Source organism: Galleria mellonella, unplaced genomic scaffold (genome assembly GCF_026898425.1).
Source record: "Galleria mellonella isolate WM207_F2 unplaced genomic scaffold, CSIRO_AGI_GalMel_v1 utg1260, whole genome shotgun sequence".
In the NCBI taxonomy this organism is placed as follows: Eukaryota; Metazoa; Arthropoda; class Insecta; order Lepidoptera; family Pyralidae; genus Galleria; species Galleria mellonella.
This window is the reverse complement of record NW_026441985.1, coordinates 279,084-305,225: the sequence shown is the minus strand read 5'-3', so window position 1 is coordinate 305,225 and position 26,142 is coordinate 279,084. Positions and strand designations below refer to the sequence as shown.

The 26,142-nt window shown below is 36.1% G+C and overlaps 2 protein-coding genes across 2 annotated transcripts; both read left to right on the top strand.

Moving 5' to 3' along the window:
- Nucleotides 1–1,138: 1,138 nt before the first annotated feature.
- LOC128201861 (frataxin homolog, mitochondrial) lies at nt 1,139–4,528 on the top strand. Its single transcript, XM_052900098.1, has 2 exons — nt 1,139–1,533; nt 3,857–4,528. The coding sequence occupies exons 1-2, from the start codon at nt 1,246–1,248 to the stop codon at nt 4,106–4,108; spliced, it is 540 nt and encodes a 179-aa protein (XP_052756058.1). The 5' UTR covers nt 1,139–1,245; the 3' UTR covers nt 4,109–4,528.
- A 1,516-nt stretch (nt 4,529–6,044) lies between these two features.
- Nucleotides 6,045–24,692, top strand: LOC113517891 (uncharacterized). Its single transcript, XM_052900094.1, has 18 exons — nt 6,045–6,062; nt 6,258–6,451; nt 7,273–7,406; nt 7,951–8,072; nt 8,988–9,145; nt 9,782–9,965; nt 10,602–10,708; nt 11,703–11,924; nt 12,872–13,072; nt 13,958–14,144; nt 19,119–19,261; nt 19,865–19,984; nt 20,311–20,515; nt 20,948–21,040; nt 21,585–21,793; nt 22,720–22,815; nt 23,850–23,993; nt 24,409–24,692. The coding sequence occupies exons 2-18, from the start codon at nt 6,377–6,379 to the stop codon at nt 24,601–24,603; spliced, it is 2,595 nt and encodes an 864-aa protein (XP_052756054.1). The 5' UTR covers nt 6,045–6,062; nt 6,258–6,376; the 3' UTR covers nt 24,604–24,692.
- The last annotated feature ends 1,450 nt before the right edge of the window (nt 24,693–26,142 follow it).

The window sequence follows — 26,142 nt, the reverse complement described above, 5'->3', positions numbered from 1 at the left end:
ATTGCGTGTTCACAGATAGATGATAATAATAATAAATTTCAGTCTTAATAATTACAGGAACAAAAATCTTTGTACATTGCTAGTGATTCTGACCAGGTAATATTGACGAACAAACTGATGTTTACGCTATTAATAGTGGTGCCGGTTTTACTTTCTGTATATTTATTAAAACAGCTAAATAACCAATATATTTTTCTCCTTTTTTTCGATATAAAATTAAAATGATAGCAGCAAAATAAAATTGGTTTAGTAAAATAGAGTTTTTGTCTTACCCATTATTCAAAAACGATATTGTCAATGTCAACGTCTAAATACAGCATCAACTGTCAAAATAACAGCAGATTTTAGTAATAGTGATTCAGTATCTAAGTTTCCATTATCGATAATGTTAATAAACAAATAAAGATAAAATCATAATCAAGACGCTTTATATTTTTTTGTTTGCCTTTATCAACTATAAAAACAAATTCTGTTAAAGTGATTTTAAACCCAATACAAATTTCAAAGTTTATTGACATCATATATTAGGTAAAGACTTAACAGATATATGTACCTTATCCTTAAGCATCTTTTCCCAATAGATAATATGCTTTAAAATAATAGTTCGTGATTTCATTGACAGTTAAATTCTTTGTACAAATATGTACATAACCTAAAAAATTGTCATTAAAATTTAAGTCTTCTGTTTCTTCTTAAAACTTATTATTCTTTTCATTTTATTGTTCTTACTTTTAAGTAATCTTATTGTTCTCTAAAATGACTTATTTGGGAAAAAATGAATAAAATCGATAAGTATTATATCTTATACTACATTAAAATACTATTAATATTCTAAAATGGTTTCTACGGACAAAAGTTATTTCGTAAACATTTCATAATTTGAAATTACTAGACAACTAATTTTTTTTTTTTTTCATTTAAAATATTACTAAAGAATTAGTTATTACCAATACAGTATTTTACATTAATATGAACTTGTCTTTTTTTTTTAATTCACCACTAAAATTATTAATATAAAATAATAATCTCCTTTTTTATCTATTTTAAATAATTATCATTTCAACACAAATACAAACAATTATAATAATCTATAACGCACAACACTAGTGCCGTCAGCTGTTCCTTGAGCTATTCTATCTAGCTGTCATTCAATTGTCATAATACGTCCTTATATCAAATCTATCGGTCAACAAAAAATGCTCTTCTAATTTTGGTTAACTGAAATACTTTAATAATTCTTACAAAATGTTTAAAAATATAGTACGTTTTAACCGATGGTTGGTGCGTAAACAAATTTATAGTCGCCCTTATGTGATAGTCCGTCAATATTCACAAGTTTCGAAGTTACAATCTGTAATTAACAATCCTTGTCTCCGGTTATTTTCGGCGAGTAAGAACGTTGAATCACCACCACCGGTGAATCCCGCAGATTTCGAGGAGATTTGTAATGAAACTTTAGAGTCTTTGTGTGAATATTTTGAAGAATTAGTGGAACAATCATCAAATTTGAAGGGTGCTGATGTTACCTATAGTGTAAGTTATTTATGAAAAGTACCTTCATGAATTAATAATTGATGTGTATTTGTAATCATTATGAAATACATTAACACTTTTGTAGCTATATAAATAAACATAAAGGCATATGCGTCTAGGTTATTTATGTAGTAAGGTATGAGTGAAAGGTTATTATAATGAAGAGAAAAAAATTACTGAAATGTTACATGTTTAAGCATTGAATTTTATGCAACTGAGGTGATAAACAAGCAGACGGCCAACTTGATAGTAAGCAGTTACTATAATCTATGGACACCTGCAATACTAGGGGCATTTCTGAAATTTGCATTGCTGACCTTGAAGAAACCTCTTTACCCCTTTTTTGAAGACATGACTGTGATAGATTTTGGACTTAAAAAATCTCAATAAATTTCTTTTACATTTGAACAGTCAAAATGTCTACTGTCACAGATTATCTTTATTGTTTATTATTATGTCATAAACACTTGCAGTATGTCTGTGTATAAATAACTGTATACTGTAACATACAACTTCCTCTGTGTGACTTAATCATCCAGAATAAAAACTAGCCTTATACCCTTCTCCATTTAAAATAGTACATATATATTGAATTTCATAATTATCGCGTGACCTATTAAGGCATTAAGAAGTAAACTACTCACTTTCATATTTAGAATATTAATAAGATAAATCAAATCATAAAGATTTCTTGCCATAAAAAGGTTTCTTCGGGATCGTAACATATGTGTAATACCCCTGGTATTGCAGGTGTTCATAGGCTATGTAAACCACTTACTATCAGGTGGACATATGCTTGTTTGCCACCTAATGTGTAATAGCCATGTAATGTTGAATTTGTGAAAAAATGCATGTTCACTCCCCTGACATAAAACAAGACTGGATATTTTAAAGTACCCTCAGGCACAATATATGCCTCTATCACAGTGGTAAAAAGAAAGTGATAAGTTGAGAGTATTTTACCCAACTAAAATTACATAATCAGATAGAAACCTTGTTCAAAGTCATCTACATGAATAAATCTGTGTACTTGTGAAAGACAAGTCAATGCACAGCTGTGTTGTATGATTGGGGGATGATTGTTAACAGTTGGGTCCTCTGTCCCCATTGCTAGTAATTTTATATATATTCTTTATTGCACTTGTAAATTACATTGTTAATACATTTATAAATGTTGTGAGCAAGGGTGGACTTCCCTCTGACAGAGATCTTTTCCAGTCAATCCAATACAGTTGGAAAGAATGTCATTAGTGGGCAGCTAAAATTTTTTTTTTTATGCAACTTAGAATGGCAAACAAGCTGACGGCCCACCTGATGGAAAGTGGTAACCGTTGCCTATAGACATGAGCAGTACCATGGACATAACAGAGTATACTGTTTCGCCCATGATACCCCCATGCATTGCCATTCCTGAGGACTCAGGTGTTATTCCACTGTACCCAGTAAATTCACGCCATATCCCACCCTTCAAACCAAAACACAGCCATGCAAACACAACTGCTTCACGGTAGAAACACGAATGAGACAGAGGTACCCAAGCAATCGACTTTTGTACAAAGTCTCCCTCTGGTGTAAAGTGCTACAATTATTAATATTCAGTATAGAAATTACTATTATCACTGATACATAAATAAATATAAAATTAAATGAAATATTAAAATATATAATAAAATATTACATAAATACATATACTATAAATAAATATAACACCCACCTACTTATACAATAAGTGTTAAAATAAATAAATATACTACCTACATTAGAAACATAGTTAAATGCTTTAAGATTTGACAGTTCAATCAGATAATTTAAAAATTAAGATTATGACTCAAGAGAAAGAAAATGTAATTACAACATTTTCTTGAAAGAGGTAATAGGACTCTCTTGTGTGTAAAAAGGGAGTTTGTTCCATAATTGGGCAACTTGATATGAGAAAGAGTTGCCCATAAAATGTGTCCTACACAAAGGAAGTTCCAGCATCCTGGACTGAACTTGATAGGAGGATTACATTTACTCTGTTAGCTTGCACTCCATGTGGTCCATCCTGCTACAGTTCATCCATACTGGTTATCAATATATACCTTTAATGATGGTGCAAATACCATTAACACAGGTTTTCATTACATTTTATTGTATAAAAAATATCTTTATACACAGGAGTGGCATACTATAAGAGGTACCATGAATATTATAGTGTTTTCTGTTATGTTTATGGTGCTATTCATGTGTATAGGGGACAATTATAACTTCCTTCAGGTGGACTATTTAATTGTCATGCAAAGATATATATAAAAATAGTTAAAGGATTTTTTTTTAATTTCAGGATGGAGTGTTAACTGTATTTCTTGGTGCAGACTATGGCACTTATGTAATCAATAGACAATCTCCTAATAAACAAATATGGCTGAGTTCTCCTGTGTCTGGACCGAAACGCTATGATTTAATTCCAAAGAATGGAGGTTATTGGGTGTACAGACATGATGGTGTGTCACTACATAGATTACTTCAAGATGAAATATCTAAAATAGTAGAAAACAAAGTGGATTTCAAAAATTGTGCTCATAGTCTAGTTTGAATAAATTCTGGTATACAGTCAATGTAAAATTAATGAACACCAATTGCCAAAACCTGTAAATATTGTTGCATATCTATATAAGTAACTCGACAAGGTGAACACCAGAATTTGATGGACATTCTGTAAAGTACATATATATAGAGGTGTATTATTAAAGTATGAGGTTTATGTGTATCTCAAAGTGCAATATATTACAGCGCCATCTGTTAGTGTAATGTATAACCAAAAATTTCTTGAATATCATTGTGAATAATTACCGATTTTAATATTACTCTAGTTATACCTACTATTATTTGTTTTAACAATTATAAATGTTAATAATACATTGATTGTTAATTGTAACTAAAAGATGCATTTTATTTGTTATCAGATTTGTTAGAAATAGTGTTGTTTATTTTGTAAGTAAATTTTTAGAACATTTTTGTTTGTTTTTTTTTTTATTTCTTTTTAATATCGTCACTATAATCATGGACAGTTATAACAGTTTTATCTAGGGAATTTAGCTTATTTATCATATGTGGTAAATTTTTTATAACTGTAATTTATTTATAACTATATTTTTTTATAACTATAATTTATATAAAAATTGGAATTCTATATATAGTATTATTTAAGACAATTCATTACAACTTTATTTTAATCAACTAAATGTTGTTTGTTAATTTTTTCATTTAAAAAAGAAATCGAATAAATATCCACTTCAAAGGTTAATAAATTTACGGATATTTGACATTTTTTTTAAAAAAAGGAGGTATCTATAACTTCAAGTCAGTTGTTTAGTAAAGTAGGCAGAGAGAACACAATGTAAATAGCTACTCGTAATATCTATTGGTTACCTATTGTAATGGATGTATTTTTTATGGATGATAATGGAATGGTAACCTCGCTTGCACTATCGGTATACGTTGGCGGGGCACCAGTGAGGGGTGATAGGTGAGCAGATGAAGTAGGTCAGTTAGCCCATCGTGACGAATTCAACAAGAATTGTTCACGATGGTTTCCAGGGGGAACCATGTGGAGGTCGACCTAATAAGGCATATTGCTAGCAATAGGGCTGTCAAACTTCATTACTAACAATCCCTTCCCCCCTGAAGCAGGTCAGTTAGCCCACCGTAACGAATCTAACAATAAATCAATCACGATGGTTTCCAGAGCGAACTACGAGGAGGTCGACCTGACGGAGTATATTGCTAGCAACGGGGCTACTAATCCCCATTACTAACAATCTCTTCTCCCCCCAATATTTGCTGGTTAGGCCACCAATAAACTCTGTGTTTTTATGTGGCATTTTTTCTCGTGAGTGTCGTAAGAGCCCAACGTGACGAGTTCCACAATAATTAACTACGATGATTTACAGAGAGAGCCGTGTGGAGTTGATAGGCTATATTATTAGCAATGGAGCTGTTAGGTCCCATTACTGACAGTACCTTATAATAAATTGGCTATTCATATATATGAATATATACATGAATATAAATGGTGGGATATGGCAGTGAATTTACCGAGTACAGAGGAATAACATCCGAGTCCTCAGAAATGGCAACGTATTGGAGGTATCATGGGCGAAACAGTGTACTCTGTTGTGTCCGTGGTACTGCTCATGTCTATAGGCGACGGTTACTACTTTCCACCAGATGGGCCGTCAGCTTGTTGCCATTTAAAGTTGAGTAAAAAATAATGTGTCCTACTGAACCGAATAGATGCGAATACATTTCGTACCAGCCAAATACCTGGTACTAATTTAATCAATAAATTCTACTCTGATGTTTAGCTTCAGTCCATGTCTGTATTACATAATTTCTTTCGCGTAGCTCCTTCGTCTGTTTAATTTCTAATTCTATATTTTGTGTTTTATTTAAATTAAAATATAAATAAAGAGGAAAATAAATACTGCTAGAATACTTTATGTATTAACAGTGAACTTCTTATCTGTGTTTATAAATAATGCTTACGTGTAAGTTGATATATAAACCTAAACTTATTTATTTTTTAAAGGTTTTTTTGGAAGATTAATAGTATTTAGTGAATACAAAATAGGCAAGTGTGTCTATAATAATATAATTTGTTGATAATTTATTAAGTACTAAGTTGTTAATAGATTTTGTTTGCTAATAGTTTTATGTTTTATATTTAAAGTGTTTCATTTCAGGACTAAGTATTCGTATGCTATTTGTCGTAAAATATCCAATAAAAATATTTATAGTCAAGTAATATTTTGCATTAATACCTATTTGTGTACACATCGCTAAAACATTATAAATAATTAAAATGGAGGTCATTGAAGATGGAAATATTATGGATCGTATCCCCATTTTGTTGCAAAGAGATTTGGAATATTATCAGGTGAGTACATGTCATTAATAATTTTATAATAATGATTCCTTAGATATAAATGATTATAACTATATAAAGAAATCCAAAAAGGAATGGACTGTGTGAAATGTCATTCTTGACATAGTCTAGCTATGTTGTCACTGCAAATGAAGACGAACAAGAAAAGATATCACATCATCTTCATTATATGTCGTTCTCTGTCTACTGTTGGACATAGACCTCCTCCGTAGACTGTTATAAGTAACGGTTCCAAGCCACAAAAGATATTACGCCGACCCAAAATGAATTTATTGTACTAATATTTATAAATGAAACTAACTATCTGTCTGTATGTTTGTTCTAATATCATGCAAAAACTACTGCACCAAATTGAATGTGGTTTTCACAGGAGTATTCCGCAAGATATAACTTAAAATCTAGTGTGTATTTTGTCTTAAATAACCCATCTAGACTAAGTGGTCTACTTTATTGTTTTTTTCTTACTAAAAACCACGTATATGTAGTTTCGGATTTTTTGCCCGAAACTTTCTAGTTCATAGCATAAAGGCAATTAGATGATGAATTTATTAAATTAAATAAAAAATTTATTGATTTTTCATATAAAATTAAAATATGAAAAATACTACGACATATATGTCATATCTAATAGAAATCAAATAAATACTTAGATAAGTATAAAATGGACTTCAGAGAAAAATCTTTGCGTAAATGTTAAAAGATGTTATAATTTTTTTTTATATTTTTTTTTGGAAATTAACAAATAATATAAACGTTGTCAAATCCGGTATCATGCTCTTAAATATAAATAATTCTCTCCCTTTGTGTTCCAGAAAAATCAGACTGTATTATCAGAAACTGTGTGCCCAGGTGTGGTGGGAGGTAGATTGGACTTTCCAAGGAATGCTTCTTTTGCGGCGGTGAAAATAGTCCTATGGCTTGAAGAGGAGTTCTCTATAGCATTCCAGTAATTCTATTATACAATTCAATATCATAATATAATAAATGACATCATTTGTGTGTGATTCTTTTCGCTTCTGAAGTGAGGTCTAAGGTGTTATGAATAAATATTAATTAATATAATGAAACACAGCATAACGCCATCTAGTCCCAAACTAAGCAGAACTTGTACTATATATATGTTTATTAGACAATTCATATCATAGATTATGGATAATACCTGCGGTTCTATTAATATAAAAAAAAAATACTCTTTTGTAAGTATAGAATATATCCAGTTACAATGACGATTATGATCAATATTCTAGAGTATAAAAAGGTTTTGTATAAACTTTAAATATTGTGACGTCATAAGGAAGGAACAGTCTCTCAATACAGTTATTGGCTCCTAGTTTGTGGTTCAGAGATTTAAAAAACATGTCTAAACACTAGATGTATTTAGACATGTTTTTCTAATTACGTTTACATATATATACTTGCTTATTTCCGATATCTATACATATGAAATCCCGAGCAAAGGTTTGTTATAAATAAGCATTTTATTTAAACAGGCATGGATCGGGAATGTTTGTCATGACTGAAGATGATGACAACCGCGATAGCGGCGTGGCGAAGACTTCGGACCCTGACAAGTTTGTTCAGCTGGCCATCAAATCCAGTAACTTATTACTAGGTATGATATGAAGTATATATTTGTGCTGCTACTAATATTATAAACTAGCTATATTTCACGACTTAGACCGCGTGATCAGTACATAAAGTATCTTATGAGTTAACTTGGGATATATTCCACCTGTGTATCAGATTTCATTCAAGCCTCTTTAAAAGTTTTTGCATGAAAGAGTAACAAATATTCAATCATTCATTCATCCTTTTTAATTTTGAGCATTTATAATATTAATAAGATACGAAAGTATTTTACAAATTGAGTTTTGGAGGTTTGTTACTCAATCCCTCTTAAACTGCTGAATGGATTTGATTCAAAATTTGGTATGTAGATAGACGCTGCTATGGAGTAATAAATACCTTACTTATACTTTCGATTTATTTACGTTTACATTTTAAATGTAAATAGCCATGAGACATATATCAGACACCTTAATTATCATAATAAAACTCTTGATTTTATTGAAGAATATGATAATGGGCAATAGTGAAATCATGTCCTTGTATTTCTATATTAAATAAAAGAGTATAATAGAAACGGTCCCAAAGGTTGACTCTGAATTCTGTTATTTTTAAAAGTATAGATTGTCTAGGATAATATGGCACGCTCCTCCAAAAACCAAAGAACTAAAAATATATGAGTAACAATATTTACAAGATTTTGACCAAGGAATGAAGACGTCTCCTCACAACTACAAACAGAGCACCACGTCTGTATAAGGTCACACACATTGAAGTTAAAAGTTGAAGAGGCTTGCCAAGTTAACGTAGACAATTTTGGAAATCCATTGTCATATCTCAAATCGCAACCCTGTATGTAAGCAAGCTGTTTAGTAGCAGAATTAATATGCAAGACAAAAATCTTTATTAATTAACTTTATACTTTTTCTCTCTGGTAATAACGTATATTATGCTCTGATAGAACATCTACATATGTTGGTGCAAGAAGCGCTCGACCATGCCGACCTTCCAGTACTAACCGCCACGTTAGGAGCGGCAGCCCTACTGAAGAACAGTCTCTTCTGCTATGTACAACATGCCGAGGACATGGGCAGTCCTGAGAGGGTGTCTTCTTTGCAGGTAATGTATGAGATAAATAAAAAATAATTTTCTACCTTGTAACCTAGAATTTGTTTATATTTTTGTAAGAATAACATATATAATACATCATCATTACCATATCTGCCGTTAACTAGGACATAGGGCTTGGGAGGCTTTGCCAGTGGTTGCTACGCTTGGCAGGCAGATTAAAAACCACAAGCTTTATTGATGTTATAAATTTCTTAGTCTCCTCTTACGACACTCACGAGAAAATATGCCACATTTTTATGTGACAACACAGTGTTTATTGGTGGCCTAACCAGCAAATATTGGGGGAGAAGGGATTGTTAGTAATGGAGATTAGTAGCCCCGTTGCTAGCAATATACTCCGTCAGGTCGACTTCCTCGTGGTTCGCTCTGGAAACCATCGTGATTGATTTATTGTTAGATTCGTTACGGTGGGCTAACTGACCTGCTTCATCCTCACCTATTATTCCTCATTGGTGCCCCGCCGGTGTATACCGATAGTACCGGTGGGGCTACCATACCATTATCATTCATTAAAAAAAAACAGTATATATTGACAAACCCTCCAAGACGGGGAGGACTAAATCCAGCAGAGCTGCAGACAGTTGACGGCTGAATGATGATGAAAATGATATATGTATATTCTAGGCCTGTTACAAGCGCTACGTGACGATGTCTGAAGCTGTCGCCGAGCGGGTACTGGATTTGCACAACCGGGTGTTGTCGCTGTACATCCTGCAGGACTCGGGCGGGAGGCCCATCGATGGGAACACGAGGACTGTCCACCAGGCCGGCACTCCTTCCGTGCAGGGCTGGTGGCTTTATATGAATGGTTAGTTATCTTCTAGACATGTTATAAACCCCGATGTCTCATTTAAGACTTTGACGACAAACTATTATGGTTGTTTTTGATTTGGAGAATGTGATATGATAGTAAAATTATTGGGTACAGAGGAATATACCCTGTCAAGTTGATTTTTACACAGTCCTTTGTCTGGGAATTCTGGTAGTTCAAGTAATATGAATTCCTTTTCATCTATTGTCCTTTACGGAGTCTCCACCGATGTTTTTTTTTTATACAACGTAGAATGGCAAACAAATTGACGGCTCACCTGATGGAAAGTGGTAACCATCGCCTATAGACATGAGCAGTACCATGGATATAACAAAGTATACTGTTCCGCCCATGATACCCCCCATGTGTTGTCATTCCTGAGGACTCAGATGTTATTCCTCTGTACCATGTAAATTCACGCCATATCCCACCCTTCAAATCGAAACACAGCCATGCAAACAACTGCTTCACGGTAGAAACACGAATGGGACAGAGGTACCCAAACAATCGAATTTTGTACAAAGTCTCCCTCTGGTATGATATAGGATAGTCTATGTATTACTATAACTTTGATTATATATTTATATATATATATATATATTTATTAAAATACACACACATCACATGTTACAGGGAGTAGAAAAGATTTGTGGGACACAGTCCCGCCAAGGATGGCGCAGAGAATTTTCGCAGGAATGCTCAATGAAACGTTAACTATATTGACTGTCAGATACTGCCAGGTAAATATAATACTTGTAAAACTATTAATTTTAATATTATTATTATATATAATATATAATTTTATTATTATTTACTTCCTTTCCTTTTCACGTCATTAAATAATGACGTGAAAAGGAAAGGAAGTAAAAATTTATTTATTCATAGACACATGCGACTCACACAGTAACATAAATAAAACATCGTCTGGGGTTATGTTCGCCAAATGTACATAGATTTACACTGTGCATTGAAGTTTATATAAATAAATATATAAAAAAAAAAAAAACTAAGTGTAACAATATTAGATACAAGCCAAAACAAAAAGAAAGGAAAAAAAAAATAGTAAATATAAAAAAGCACGTACCTGGTCAGATGAAGTCTAAATTTAAAGTTATACAAATAAGTGCAAGTGTATGCGTGTCTGTGTCGCAATGTTCTATAAACTAGACCTATGGTCAGCTTGTTAAGACATTACGGTGATTTTCAGCACAATATATGGCGTCCCAGGTAAAAGATTAATTCTCGTAATATATATATAAATATATATATATATATATATATATATATATATATATATATATATATATTGGTAATGTAAGAGAGACAAAATATAGTAACGTGTATGTATATTACAGTAAGTTAGACAGTTCATTTACGTACTTACCATGGGTTTGAAAGCCTATTTTTATATTCTGAAGTTCTCTTTTAATTATTATTATATCAGTCGTTATCTGTCCACTGCTGAACATAGGCCTTCCCTTATTGGGCGGTTTAACTAGTAGTTGCCACGCATAGTAGGTAGGTTCGCAACCGCTGTCAGGTTCCGATGATGTTTTAAGAGGGACGCTGCTGCCCATTCCTCGAAAATTAAGTTTTCGTGGTCGCCTTTTACGATACTCAGACTCAGGAGAAGGTTTATTGTTCAATCAGTTTACATCTTAATACAATTTGGACAAAAAAAATTAAAAATATGACTGCTACATTTAAAAAAAAACTATATCTATGTTATTTCAGACGAATACAACCGAATCAACAACACCGCTGCTTTTAAATGACATCCTAAACATTTTACTATGCGTTGCGCAACTGTTGCCATCGATATGCACCAACGGTTCAGACTTGGCCGGTTTGGAGGTGAAGCAACAAACAAGAGACGTCAGGGATGTCCACGCTAAATGTAATGAACTGTTCAAATGTTTGGTATACAGAGGAGCTGAACTGCACTTTATTCATCAGGTAATAAGACACAAATTAGCATCACATGTTTAAGATTCGTTTTCGCCGAAAGCATTGATATAAGACGATGTAGAGGGCAGGACTATGTACTATGCTACTGTACAGTAAACCATATCAGACGTTTCGTGTATAGTGGATCCGACGTAGTAATTGGACACCAGGGGGCGCCATACTCGCGTAAATAATAGTAGGGATCATAATATAGCTATATTAGACGACCTTTGTGACACGATGGTGGGCACATTCAATTATGGGTCTAAATTGGTTTCTTGGTCAGGTCAGTAAATAATAAGTCTGGAATAACATCTCAGACCATTGAGATTTTGAGGCGACTCATTCCCGAAAAAGATGCAGAAAGCGGTGATCTTAGATACTGTCGAGCATACTAAGTCGATTTCTCTCTCTGAGGCACTGAACACCGGTCGACTGTGCTTCTGTTGGGGGTTAGTTTGCCATCTGCTCTCTTTAAGAGAGGAGATGTGAATTTTCTTTAAAAAAATATGCAATAGAAAATACAAATGCATTACATAAGATACATATTTAGAATACTTATCGATTCTGTGTAAATGATAATCCAGCTCAAAGATCTATTTTGTCCTTTTCGATCGCTGTGTTTACGTATTATTTATTTATTATTTATATTTATATATGTAGGTACTGAATGTACCCGTGACATCGTCCACTTGATTACGATCAAAATATCCATTTATACATAGAAATTTCATGACATTTGGTTCAGCCATTAAAGTGTCAAGTAATCACAAATTGATACATTTATAGTTAACGATTTTATGCACAAATTGCATTAGAACTCATTTTGTATCGATCAAAATAGAATTAGTGACCTTAGTCTCTTGGGATAGTGTAAACCAGACTTTCATAACTCCTTTTTAATTCTTACTCCTTTTTTCTTTTGCCTTTAAATATCAAACAAATTTGATTTACAGGTATTCAAAGACCAGGAAGTGACTGAATCGACCAAAAACAGCCCGTACCCGTGGTTCATATTCGTTAGTCCAAATCTCTTCGCTAATAATCTAGATGACGTCAGATTGACCACGCAAGAGTTACCAGACAAGACTGGAATAGGATTGGAGCTGTTAGTGCTGTTAGCACAACCCCAGCCGTCTTGGCCTTTAGTGGTCAAGGTATGGAAGTTTTATTACAACACTAGCATTTACCTGCGACTTTGTCCGCGTGACTGCGATAAAAAGTAACCTAGGTCCTTCACCATACCTTATAGTATGTATATACCAAATTTCATAGTGATTGGTTAAGCCGTTAAGACACCAAGAGGTAACAAACAGATTTACTTTCACATTTATAATATTAGTAAAAATATCTCAGTCTAGTGCTTAATCGGAAACCATTCCAATTCCATACTTCCTGGAAACAATCGTGATTAATCCTTGTTAAATTCGTCACTGTGGGCTAACCGACCTGCCTTCATCCTCACTTATCATCTCTCACTGGTGCCTCGTTAGCGTATACCGATAGCGTAGGCAGAGTTGCTATTCCATTATCGTCTAGAAAAAAAGTCATGATTCCTGCAAGACTGTTTGGAAACTTTTCACCCATAAAAAATGTAGCTTAATTTCTTATTTGTATTTCTTAATTTCTTTAATTTCATATATTTAACTGGGATAAAGTTAATTTAGAATGCGGAATTTTGTAGATATAGGACACTCGATCGATCACATCCTGTTAATTGCAAAAAGAATCATCAAACCTTTTTTTTTAAATTAGCAACTTAATCGTGTAATACCACAAAAAGAAATACAGACGAGTTGGGAACCTCCAACTTTTCAAACGACTTTAAAAAAAGAAGATTTATGTTTGTTACCTCAAATCTTCAACATTGTTAAACCGATTTGAAAAATTCTGTTTTTATCTGAAAAGATTTTTATCTGTCAGAATGATCTAATAGAAATTTTATCAAAATCGGTTTAGTAGTTTAGTTTTTAAATATAAATAATTGGTTTTGTCATTAGTTAAGTAAATTAATTCCAAATCTTTATCTATATTATTTTCAGGCGCTAATGATGCGTCAATGTCATTTATCCCGGATGTTACTAATACACGCCGTGAGGCACAGCTCGATTGATAACTCGCGGTGGCCAGCGAACGGATTATGGTACAGTGTGGATGGAAAACAGAGGAAATGCGATGGCTTTTTATGCACGGCTGATGGGTTTTGTAAATTTAAACAAGATAACAACGGTTAGTGTTGTTTATTGCTAGAAATATTTCTTCTTGTTTAAAGAATGGATTGGCAATACATGGGCACTTAATTTTTTTTACCACCATACCAGTGTCTATCTATCTATCCTATTTAAAACCTGCGCTCTTGTCAGTGGAGCTCTTGCCACTCATTACGATTTTCAGCGTTGTGACATGGCGTCAAACGACCGCCATCTAATAGGTCTTTCCCTAACGTTGGCCAGTGGCAGCGCTAGTACTGGCAGAGGGCCGAAGAAATTATTTTGGGAAGGGCCTTTGACCAGATATCAGCAGACAGGTAACTCTGGCTGGTGTACCACGGTGTGGAAGGTAAATGGGGAAACCACCACACAAATTTCCCTAACAAATGGAGCACACATACTTGTGTATTTAGTAATAATTTTTTTTGTACTGTTTACGTCTATAGATGACCGGTATCACTTTCAATCAGGTATACCCTTAGCTTGTTCGCCCTTCTATGTAAATTGTCTGTGATAACATGACATGTTCTCTCTAAAATCTAAAGAATTAAAAAATGTGTGAGTAGAAGGTTTTTTTTTTTTTTTATACCACTGTGGTGGCAAACAAGCATACGGCCCACCTGATGGTAAGCGGTTACCGTAGCCTATGAACGCCTGCAATACCAGAGGTATTACGCGCGCGTTGCCGACCCTGAAGAAACCTCTTTACCCCCTTTTAGAAGAACCCCATGCTGTAGTCTCTCGGGAAAACCTCGGCAGGGAGCTCATTCCATAACCTGAGTGTTCGTGGGAGAAAGCATCTCTGAAACCGCGTTGTACGCGACCATTTAGGCTGTAAGGTATGAGGGTGAACTCCCTGTCGATGGCGAGCCGTACGATGATAGAAAGTGGCCGTAGGCATCATATTGAACAATTCCTCTGAGCACAATCCGTTGTATAAGCGGTAGAACACGCAGAGTGAGGCAAAATCTCTCCTAAGACTTAAGGGTTCAATACCGCTTGCAAGCATGGGATCATCGACAATTCTCATAGCTCGCCGTTGCACTGAGTCGAAGGGTTCAAGCTGGTATCTAGGTGCTCCCGCCCATAAGTGACAGCAATACATAAATTGTAAAGCATTAATCGTTGATCCGGCGTGAAGTAATGCTTCGCTCTATTGAGCACACCGAGTTTTTTAGATGCCAGCTTCACCTTATCTTCGAGGTTACGGAACTGTACGTCACTAGAGATGTCGACACCAAGGATCCCAATGCTTTTAGAGATGTTAAGAGACGTGCCTTGGAACTGTGGGGCCACAGCAAATGGGGTTTTCTTAGCGGTGAACGCGCAAGCTTGTGTCTTAGAGGGGTTAAATTGGACCAAGTTTTGTCGTCCCCAATCAGAGACTCCAGTTAGTGTTCTCTCGATTTCAGACACAAGCTGTTCACGATTGTTCTCCACGATGGAACGGGAGACATTGGTACGACCCGTATAAAGGGCATCCCCGGTGCTGTCATCCGCATAACAATGAATGCTATCGAAGGTTAACATAATTAATATGCAGTAGAAACAGCGTTGGGGACAGCACAGAGCCCTGCGGGACGCCAGCGTTAATATCCATGCTATCGGAGCAGCAACCATCTATAACGGTTTTTATACGTCTGCCGGATAAAAAAACTGGCGACCCATTTACAGAGGCTGTCGGGAAGTCCATAGTAGGGCAATTTCGATAGAAGACCCCGATGCCAGACCCGGTCAAATGCCTTTGCAATATCGAGACTGACAGCGAGCGCCTCACCCTGACTCTCAATGGCTGATGCCCATCGGTGCGTAAGATATACCAAGAGGTCACCAGTTGAGCGACTATGGCGAAAGCCATATTGGCGGTCACTCAATAAATCGTGATCCTCTAGGTATTTTAACAGCTGTACGTTAACTATACGCTCCATCACCTTAGAGAGAAGGGAAGCGATCGCAATCGGTCTGTAATTTGAAGGGTCCGACTTATCGCCCTTTTTAGGTACAGGATGTACAAGGGTGGTCTTCCATGTCGAAGGAAATTGCCCTGTGGAGTACGAGATCGTGAAGAGACGCGTTAGTACAGGACACAATTCCGGAGCACACTGCTTTAGGACCACTGCCGGTATACCGTCTGGCCCACTCGACTTATGAACATCTAAGGATAGTAACTCCCGCCGGACTTTACATTGTGTTATAGTAATTTCCGGCATGGAGCTTCCGCAACACAAGATGGTAGGTGGTACAGAATTACCTTCGTCCATAGTTGAGTTAGAGGCAAAGAGAATGCCAAATAAGTCGGCTTTCTCTTTAGCACTGTATGGATTTCGGTTTCCGAAGTGGTGGAAAAGACGACTGACAAAAGTTTCCTTGGGCAGCTTTAGCAAGCGACCAGAAAGCACGATTACCAGAAGGAAGGCTTGATAGTCGCCTACCAATTCTGCCCACAAATTCAAATTTGGCTTTTACTCTCTTACTGCATAGCAGCATTTAATTTCCGCTTTGCATCACTGATTCCAGGATCAGAGTTAGTGCGAGCCGTAGTCCAAGCCTTGTATGCAGCTTGCTGAGCAAATCTGGCTTTCTTACAAGACCGGTTAAACCACGGACGCTTCTTCGATCCCATTGCCACTAGCGGGTTGGGGATAAATAGCTTCATACCTTCAATGATAGCCTCGCTAACGGCAATTGCGCAGTCGTTAGGATCATGTGATGCAAAACAAAGCTGCTTCCACGGGTACGATGCATAAAATTCTCGCAATCCATCCCAGTTTGCTGACTTAAAGTGCCACACGCGACGTCGTCCAATAGGACGGGGTGGATCAGGTCGAGTGTTGGGGACATCAGCCCGGATAAGACAATGGTCGGATGAGCCAATTGGCGCATCCACTCTGACGGTGTATCCATCCGGGTGTGTTGTCAGCAGAAGGTCCAGCAAGGAGCTTGTATGGTTCTCTATATCTGGTATTCTCGTTGGAGAATGAACCAGCTGAGAGAATCCATAGGTAAGAGCAAATTCATGAGCAGCTTTTCCCGCGCAGTTAGTGGACCGAGAACAAAGCCACTCGGAGTGGTGAGCATTAAAGTCTCCAAGTATCACTAACTCCGCAGAAGGGTACTGCTCGAGAACCTTATCAATCGTCGTTTGCAGGTGCTCAAAAAGACGGAAAGTGTCCAGATCACCGCTGTGAGACCTGTAAAGGCACGCGTAAATACGAGTGTGGCTCCCGTAATCCACACGTATCCATAATACTGACAGGTCTCTGTCTTCAAGGCCATGGAGACGGCGGTAACAGACATCCGTCCGGATATACATACAAACCCCGGCATGACGAACAAATTTATGCTCGAGTTTGTAACCGGGGTATAGTAAGATGTATCAGCCGGACATGATATCTGCGTCTCGGTGAGGAATAACAGAGTCGGCTTCGCAGTTTCGAGATGACAGTGAATTGCGTTGATGTTAGAATGAATACCTCTGATATTGCAGAAGTCCACTGTAAATGTGGATGAGGGTGCCGCTGTGTAACGTCTATTTTTTTTAGATCTGGCCATAAAGTGTTAGGGTATTTGGAGGTTAATAGGGAAAGATTGTGCCGATATCAAAGGAACAAAGTGGTGTCCACTCCGTCCCTGCGCTAAACAGGTTGTGCAAATTACCGACGCGGCGGCCGGAAGGGCCCCCGGTCCCCCCACTGATGTAGTAGCCGGGTCCACTCCGGTCTCCTCCTCCGGCATGACTACCACACCAGGGATTATGCACAGGCGGCGGTTCAGCCTCCCAGGGCGGAGATTAGGTAATCCCTGGGTTCGGGAACCCAACAACCTGCGGGCGGCCAGCGAGCAACCGTTTCACCGGGTCTCCCTGAACGCCGCGTCAGCACTTCGCGTCTGCCCAGCACAAAGACAGTATTAAAACACCTGGTCCCTCCGATATCGGCACAACCCCTCCCCAAGATGGAACTGGATACCTTACTCACCGCAGGAACACAACGCTATAAAAACAGCGTTGTTTGGCTGCGAACTTCTGCAAGGTGGAGGTCCTTCCCCAGGCGGGCGGTTCCGTTTATGAGCGAGAGTCCCGCTATGCCCTACCTCTCTTAGAAGGTTTCGACCAAGGAGTATAATACTCCTCTGGCTGGGCTGCTACTGAAGACGTTTCCTCACAAACACAAACAGAACACCACGTCTGTATATGGGCACACATGGTGAAGTTAAAAGTTGGAAGGGGTGCCATGTTAACCCTTCTTTGCATTATTTTTTTTATTGGCGAAATAAATCAAAGTGATATAATTCATGTTCAGAGTTAAAGGACAAATGGTTAAAGAAATAAATTTGACAGCTATGTTTTTTTTTTCTGCAATGGACATTTAAAAGGTATCCAGACACGATCAACTTAAACTCGTTCTTTTATATAATTTTTGGATATTCAAATTATGATGGGAATTTCCACCATTATGCAAAGAAGGGTTAACGTAGGTAATCTATAGAGTCTTTCTGCTCGGTAATAAACATAGAACATTCACGTTATGGGAGGGAGGACATTTTTATTTATACTTATTAATGGATTAGCAAATCCACTTTTTTTTTACAACACAGGGGGCAAACGAGCATGCGGCTCACCTGATAGTAAGTGACTACCGCCGCCTATGATCACCCACAACACCAACGGCATTGTAGGTGCGGATCCAGGCTTTTAAAAAGGAATATGCTCTTTTCTTGAAGGGTATGATGTTGTATCGGTTCGGAAATACTGCTGCTGGAAGTTGATTCCAAAGAGTGGTTGTTATTCCATCTTTCGGTAACATGGTATCAGTAAAATATGATAGGTAAGTATGAAGTTAGGCTAGTTGGACCATGTCTATAAACATATATATAATAAAACGATACCCACAGGAAAGGAATAAATGGCTCATTGTATGCTGGGACTACACGTCAATTTTATAGCTTACTGAACCATTATTATTAAAGATTGTTATTTAACTATATTTTGTAGCTGGGGAAGAGTATGCTAGAGCTGCGGGAGCATTGACCTATATTTTGGCATCAATCGGCAGTAAATCAGAACTAAAGTCTACACTTTGCTACGCGCTCGAAATCTCTGGGAGAGATTGGTCTGCGTGTTTGGACAAACGACAGGTCAGAAATCTAATACTTATTTGGTCTTGTTCTCTTCACGATATTTGCATGATGTTAGTGTCTTTTTTTCTGGTTTAGAGGATATTCCGATTGTTCATTTTTCAACTTTTTTTTTTTCATTTAGTACAATATACTATCATTATCTGGTCCAGTGGTCCCGGCACAGAAAAGACCACCGTGACTTTTTCCGTGGGTGTCGTAAGAACTGACTAAGGGAGGGTGAGGGGTAGGCAACAGCGTCCCTCTTAAAACATCTCTAAAACCAGACTGCGGTTGCCAATTCGTCTGTTAAGCATGGCAACTACGAACATAACACCCCAAGAGGAGGCTTATGTTCAGCAGTGGACAGTTAAAGGCTGATATGATGATATGATCATCGTCATCATCATCATATATAATCATCTTAAAATTTATTTATTTATTTACACTTTATTGCACCAAGTAAAAAGAGAAATAACAAATATAGTAAATATTAATGAGAAGTGATACATAAGGCGACCTTGTCGCTAAGCAATCTCTTTCAGACAACCTTTGGGTAGAGGACATTGAGAAAAAGACAAAAATTCCCATAGATATGAATATTTAATACATTAATAATTGTAGGTCTGGTGCGATAGAAGGCCACCATGGCTCGCTGGAATTTTGTCATTAGTTGGATCAGTTCTTCAGTTCTTACCACGAATATTAGTGAATGCTATACAGAGCGGGGCCTCTATGTATCAGGTAAGTAATTTTCTTTTTCTTGTACTAAATTGAACTGATTCGGTATAAAATATCTTTTTTATTAAAATCGGTTAAACAGTTTCGATGATTAGCGTGAATCAACATGATACTTACTTTTTAACTTAAGGTTTCATATATAATCAAGATTGGAAATTTGGCCTTTGCTACCTTATGTCATGTTTATTTTTTATACAACGCCATCTAGTGGTACGAATTGTACTTACAATTTACGAATCAATCGATATATATGGGAATCAGTCATATTAAGTATTACAAAATAGTTTCTTTTAATGATTTTTTTTTAATTAATGTCTTTATGTTTTTAGACGATGTCTCTCTGTTTGACGTGTATATCAAGATCTCTAGATTGCATTCCCCGTACGTTTGTGAACGTATGTTCCATGTTGGAAAAGAGTTTACCCTCCCACATCAACCCTGTGGGGGGCAGTGTGCTGTTGCAAATGCTTATAACTGTAACTTACGAAGAAATGCAAAATTGGGCAAAAGTAGAGGGGATGAAAGAAAAAGTTGGTGAGTGATTTTTCCCAAAACTGAATAGTCTTTGTTTCACACTAGCATAAAAGTAACACATAATATATATTGTCTATGTTCTTTTTTTTGTATTTACAAAGAACTGGAAAAGTGCCTTAAAACTTGTCAGCAGCCAGATGTCGCCACTCTTGCAGTAGTGTTTGTACATAACTGTGCTTTAAATACCATTAATATTATAAGAATATTGATTAATATTTATTTATAATTGTTTTAATTAAGTTAAATTTAATAATCATATTTATGTAAAGGGAACACGCAGCGCCATCTATTATCGCTTTGGGAAGATTCCAGCGCACGCCATATTGTATCCCCTCTCTGATTTCTTCTGTCACTCTCTTTTGTTGTCTATTTCTCGATCCATCCATCTCAACAATAATATATATTTATTAATTTGCGTAATATTATTTACAGCGACATCAGCTGTTAACGGACAACCTCATACAATGAGTGCTGGATCAAACAAACCCAAAAAACATGTGAGAATCGTCAGCCTGGCCAATACAAGTGAGTTCATGAAATAAATTTTAATAACACGTATTGTTTTTCATCAGATGGCTCGTCAGCTTGCTTGCTATTTCGACTAATTCAAACTAAATAAAGAATTTATATATATCGCCGTGTGTGTCCCGGCATAGAATGGGAGGGAGACTTTTTACAAAAGTCGTTTGTTTGGGTACCTCTGTCCCATTTGTGTTTCTACCATGGAGCAGTTGTATTTGCATGGTGGTGTTTCGGTTTAAAGGGTGCATTGCATGGGGGTATCATGGGCGAAACAGTATACTCTGTTATGGCCATAGTACTGCACATGTCTATAGGCGACGGTAACCACTTTCCATCAGGTGGACTGTCAGCTTGTTTGCCATTCTAAGTTGTATAAAAAAAAAACTCTGTTATATCCATGCTACTGCTCATGTCTATAGGCAACGGTTACCACTTTCCATCAGGTGGGCCGTCAGCTTGTTTGCCATTCTAAGTTGTATAAAAAAAAAAAAAAAAAATGTTTTAAACATTTGAAAATGTTTAAAAATAAACATTCAAATTTTTCCAGCTACATCTAGCTCCATAAGTTTTGATGCGACCCATAGTACGCCATCGTCCATAGCCCTTGCTGTAGCCGAAGCGTTATGCTCCATAGATGAAGACGACAAGCACACGCAAGAGATAGAGCAACTAGTCGCTCAGTCTAAGAAGACCTTCACTATATCCAGCCAGTTCGGCCTGGAAGACTTTCCCGAGTTCGCGGAGTTATTTCAAGAGGTTGGTAAAGGGTACTAGTAACGCTTACCTTATTAATATTGTAAATATAAAAGTTTGTTTGTTTAATACCTCCATAACACTTAAACGATATAAGAAATAATTATAAAATTCGGTACAAATGTGTCATATGGGATGGAGAAGGACAAAGGCTACTTTTTATCTTGGTTAGTGAACACAGTCCGGCCAGAAGGACCAAAGTCTCGGGTAAGAGCTAGTAAATAATAAATAATCAATGTTTGGTTGAGGTAAAGATATAATATTATTCCATCTTTAAATGTGAGTACACGGATGATGTCGCGGGTTCAGTCTAGTAAAAAAAATAAAAGGGGAAAAGAAACGTAAATAGGTAATAAGTAGTTATATTCATTATCATCATTTCAGCCATTATCCGTCCACTGTTGGACATAAGCCTCCCTTATAGACTGCCATAAAGAACGGTCCTGAGCTACGTGCATCCACTGACTCCCTGCAACGCATTTCAGGTCGTCACTCCATCTAGTGGGGGGTTGTCCTACACTGCGTTTACCCGTACGTGGTCGCCACTCAAGGATCTTTACAAGTAGTTATATTGTACTCCTATTAATAATATTATAAATGCGAAAGATTGTGATGATGGGTCAATAGGTGTTTGTTACTCTTTCACGCAAAAACTATTGAACGGATTTAAATAAAATTTGGTACATGGGTAGGTTATATCCTGTCTTATAATACCCATGTGCCATATTTTTTCATTATTAAACTCCTATGTCCTAAAACATAGGATACTTAATGTGTGTGGACGAAGCCGCGGGAAATAGCTAGTGAATTAAAATGCATACACACAGTATATGTCTATATCTTACGATTTATCCACAGTTATTAGTTTTGTATTTATTATGTTGTTTAGTTTTTTTTTTTAATTAATTTATTTCATACGTTTATTATAGGGTGATGTGCCAGGAGCGAATGCAGAACGATCAAGCGACGCAGCGGCACTGACAAGTCAAATACTGATGACTTCACCTGGAAGAGATAGTCTCAGAGTAAATTTTAGATGATTAATAGATTGATTCGATTGATCGATATTCGATCGAATCAAGGTGGCAAGTATCTAATGGGGAAATCGTATTGAATTCTTTTAATGGGTAAAATAGTGAACACGCCTGCGCTGTCGGTATACACTGGCAGGGCACTAGTGAGGGATCATAAGCGAGAAAGAAGGCAGGCCAGTGGAACCGAATGGAGGTCGACCTGATAGGATATATTGCTAGCAATGGATATAATTTATTTGCATTACTTCCAGCACAAAAAAAAAACGACGATAGACGGAGATAGATATATGCAAAAAAGAGATAGAAGAATATATTTATATAAAAAAAGCAAAATGCATAAAAGAAAAAACATTTTGTTCCCATCATGCGTGCCTTCAAAAGAGCAAACTACTGTTATATTGTTGTGACCAAAAGCTAGTCGCGAAATTCCTTAACAAAAATGAAAGAAAAAATTGGGTAGTTTGCTTTCCTGATGCTTATTTATTTATTTTAAAATGTCAAAATGTATATAAACTGTACCGTTTAATCAGTCCTTTTAAACTGAAACTAATTCTTTTTTATTCACATATTATTTCAAAAATTCCTACGGGAAAGATTATTTCGTAGAAGCGACAACGGAGTTTTTTATATGAACCACATGAATTTTTTTAATTATAGAAAAAAGTAATAATTCGTCTGGATTTAGATAATATTTATTTATTTATTTTTTATTTATTCTTTATTGCAAAATAAAATTTTGTACAAATGGCGAACTTAATGCCATATGGCATTCTCTACCAGCTAACCATTGGGTAAAAACAGAAAGCGTACGAAGGGCAGATGTGGTGAAAAATATGTGACAATTGTAGTAGCACATTAAGGCAATACACAATATAAATATAATATACACATAAGAAATACACATATAATACATAAACATTACTTTTAATACATATGGATAAACTAATACATATGAAATATATACATATTATTAAATACTTAAATAATTTACATAGATACTTGTAATTTCAAAATATTTGTTCTAGGTGATCTACAACCACCTTCAGTTGCATTCAGAGAGGATATACAAGGAGTTGGGCATACAAGATGCAAGCGACTCCGAAGTGCCAATGAGCAAGGCACCATTATTGTACATAATGTTTCACATTGGACGGAGACCTTTCGATCAGGTGATTATTTTATAACTAGCTATTGCACGTGGCTTTGCACGCATGAAATCGTTTCCCTCACCACCCTTTAAGTTGACATTTTAAAAAATCCGTTCTTTGCGTATGCTTAAGTTGTAAAATAAAGTTATGTTCCAAATTCAAATCTCTAGATTTAGTAATGATATAGGCTGTACTTTATTTGTCAGCCAGGATAATTACCAAAAACAAATAGTTAGCCCATCGTGACGAATTCCACTAGAATTAATCACGATAGTTTCCAGGAGAAACCGCGTGGAGGTCGACCTGATAGGGTGTATTGCTGGCAATGGGTCAATTAGCCCCATTACTAACAATTCCTTTCCCACCATTACACAGTATTACTCTTATGTACTACTAAATAAAGACTTTTTTGTTAATATTTAATTATTGCTTTTAGTTTCTCCGTGGAGAGTGGCCAATGCCGTGGAGCAAGCTGGTCGCAGTAGCCAAATCGTGGTCGGGTATCGAAGGCGCCCGCGTCCACATCAACAGACGGACAGACATACGCAATGTGAAGTCACACGGCAAATCTAATAAGCAGCTTATCGAATTGTATGGATTATTTAAATCGCCTGTAAAAGGAGTACTATAAAAGATAATGCCTAATATAGATTTAAAATTGTGCTTATTAATAGAAATATGATTATTACTGTTATCAACATGAAGCCATTTTGATTGAACTGTTTTTTTTTTAATAGATGATAATAGAATGAAAATAGAATGGTAAATGATAATAGATGGCTATAAGTGCAGAGGAAGGCCTAAAAAGACATGGATGGACTGTGTGAAAGACGATATGGCCAGAATGGGAGTGAATGCGGAAATGACTGGGAATAGAGAAGAACGGAAAAGGAAAATTATGCCGACCCCAAATAATAATTGGGATAAGGGTAGGAATGACGGATGACGATGATTATAGAATGGTTACCCCGCTAGTGCTATCGATATACGCTGGTGGAGCGCCAGTGTGGGATGATAGGTGACGATGAAAGTAGATCAGTTAGCCCATTGTGATGAATTTCATTAGAATTAATCACGATGGTTTCCAGGGAGAACCATGTGGAAGTCGACCTGTTAGGGTCTATTTCTAGCAATGGGTCAGTTAGATCCCATTATTAATAATTCCTTTCCTTCATGATTAAACACTTGGAAGGCATTGAAAAAGGTTATAAGTATAGCCTTCCTCAATGTCTTCCAACAAATGTATTTTTTTTATACTATAAGCAAGCTGAAGTGTCAATGGATTGGTCACATAGCTCGAAGACTTGATAATAGATGATGGATCTTAATCCACCTGCGTTCACTGACTATAAGGGAGGCCTATGTTCAGCAGTGGACGGATAATGGCCGAGATGATGATGATGATGATGATGACGAAACAAAAACTGTTATTTTATTTTTTTACAATTACTTAAGTTTCTTATATGTATATAAGAAACTTAAGTAATTGTAAAAAAATAAAAATATATGTGGGATTGGTATGAAACGGAACGTATGTTAAAAGTGAATGTTGTATGCATAGATTGGAATACGAGGAAGAATGACAGATGTGGAGTGAAGTGAGAAACGGTTGGAAAAGTGAAAGTGGGAAGATGGACGACAAGTGAACGAGTGTGTATGCTCCTACGATTATTTTTCTAAGATTTAAATTTTGCAATTATATAAAGTTGAATCGCTTGTGTAAAAAGGAATTTTATTTCTGGCTCCTTGGACTACATATATAAGGAATAAGTTGATAAAAATATTGTTATTAATTCTAGGACAATTTGTATGCGAGCGATTACCAACATTTAAAGATTATCTATATTTTTTTTTAATGGATGATAATGGACTGGTACTTCTCGCCTACGCTAACGGCAAGTATACGCTGGTGGGGCACCAGTGAGAGGTGATAGGGTATTTACTAGCAAAGGGACTGGTAATCTGCATTACTAACATCCCCCCTCCAATTGACTATTATTAGTAAAGATTCTACGACTTTCCTTAATGATAGCAGTATTAAACAAAACAATTGTAAGCAACTAACCAGTGATATGGAATTCCAAAATATAACATTCCATTCTAAATTGTATAAAAAACATAGGTTCAAACATTTGTGTAAAGGTGACAATTTTTTTTTTATTATATGTAT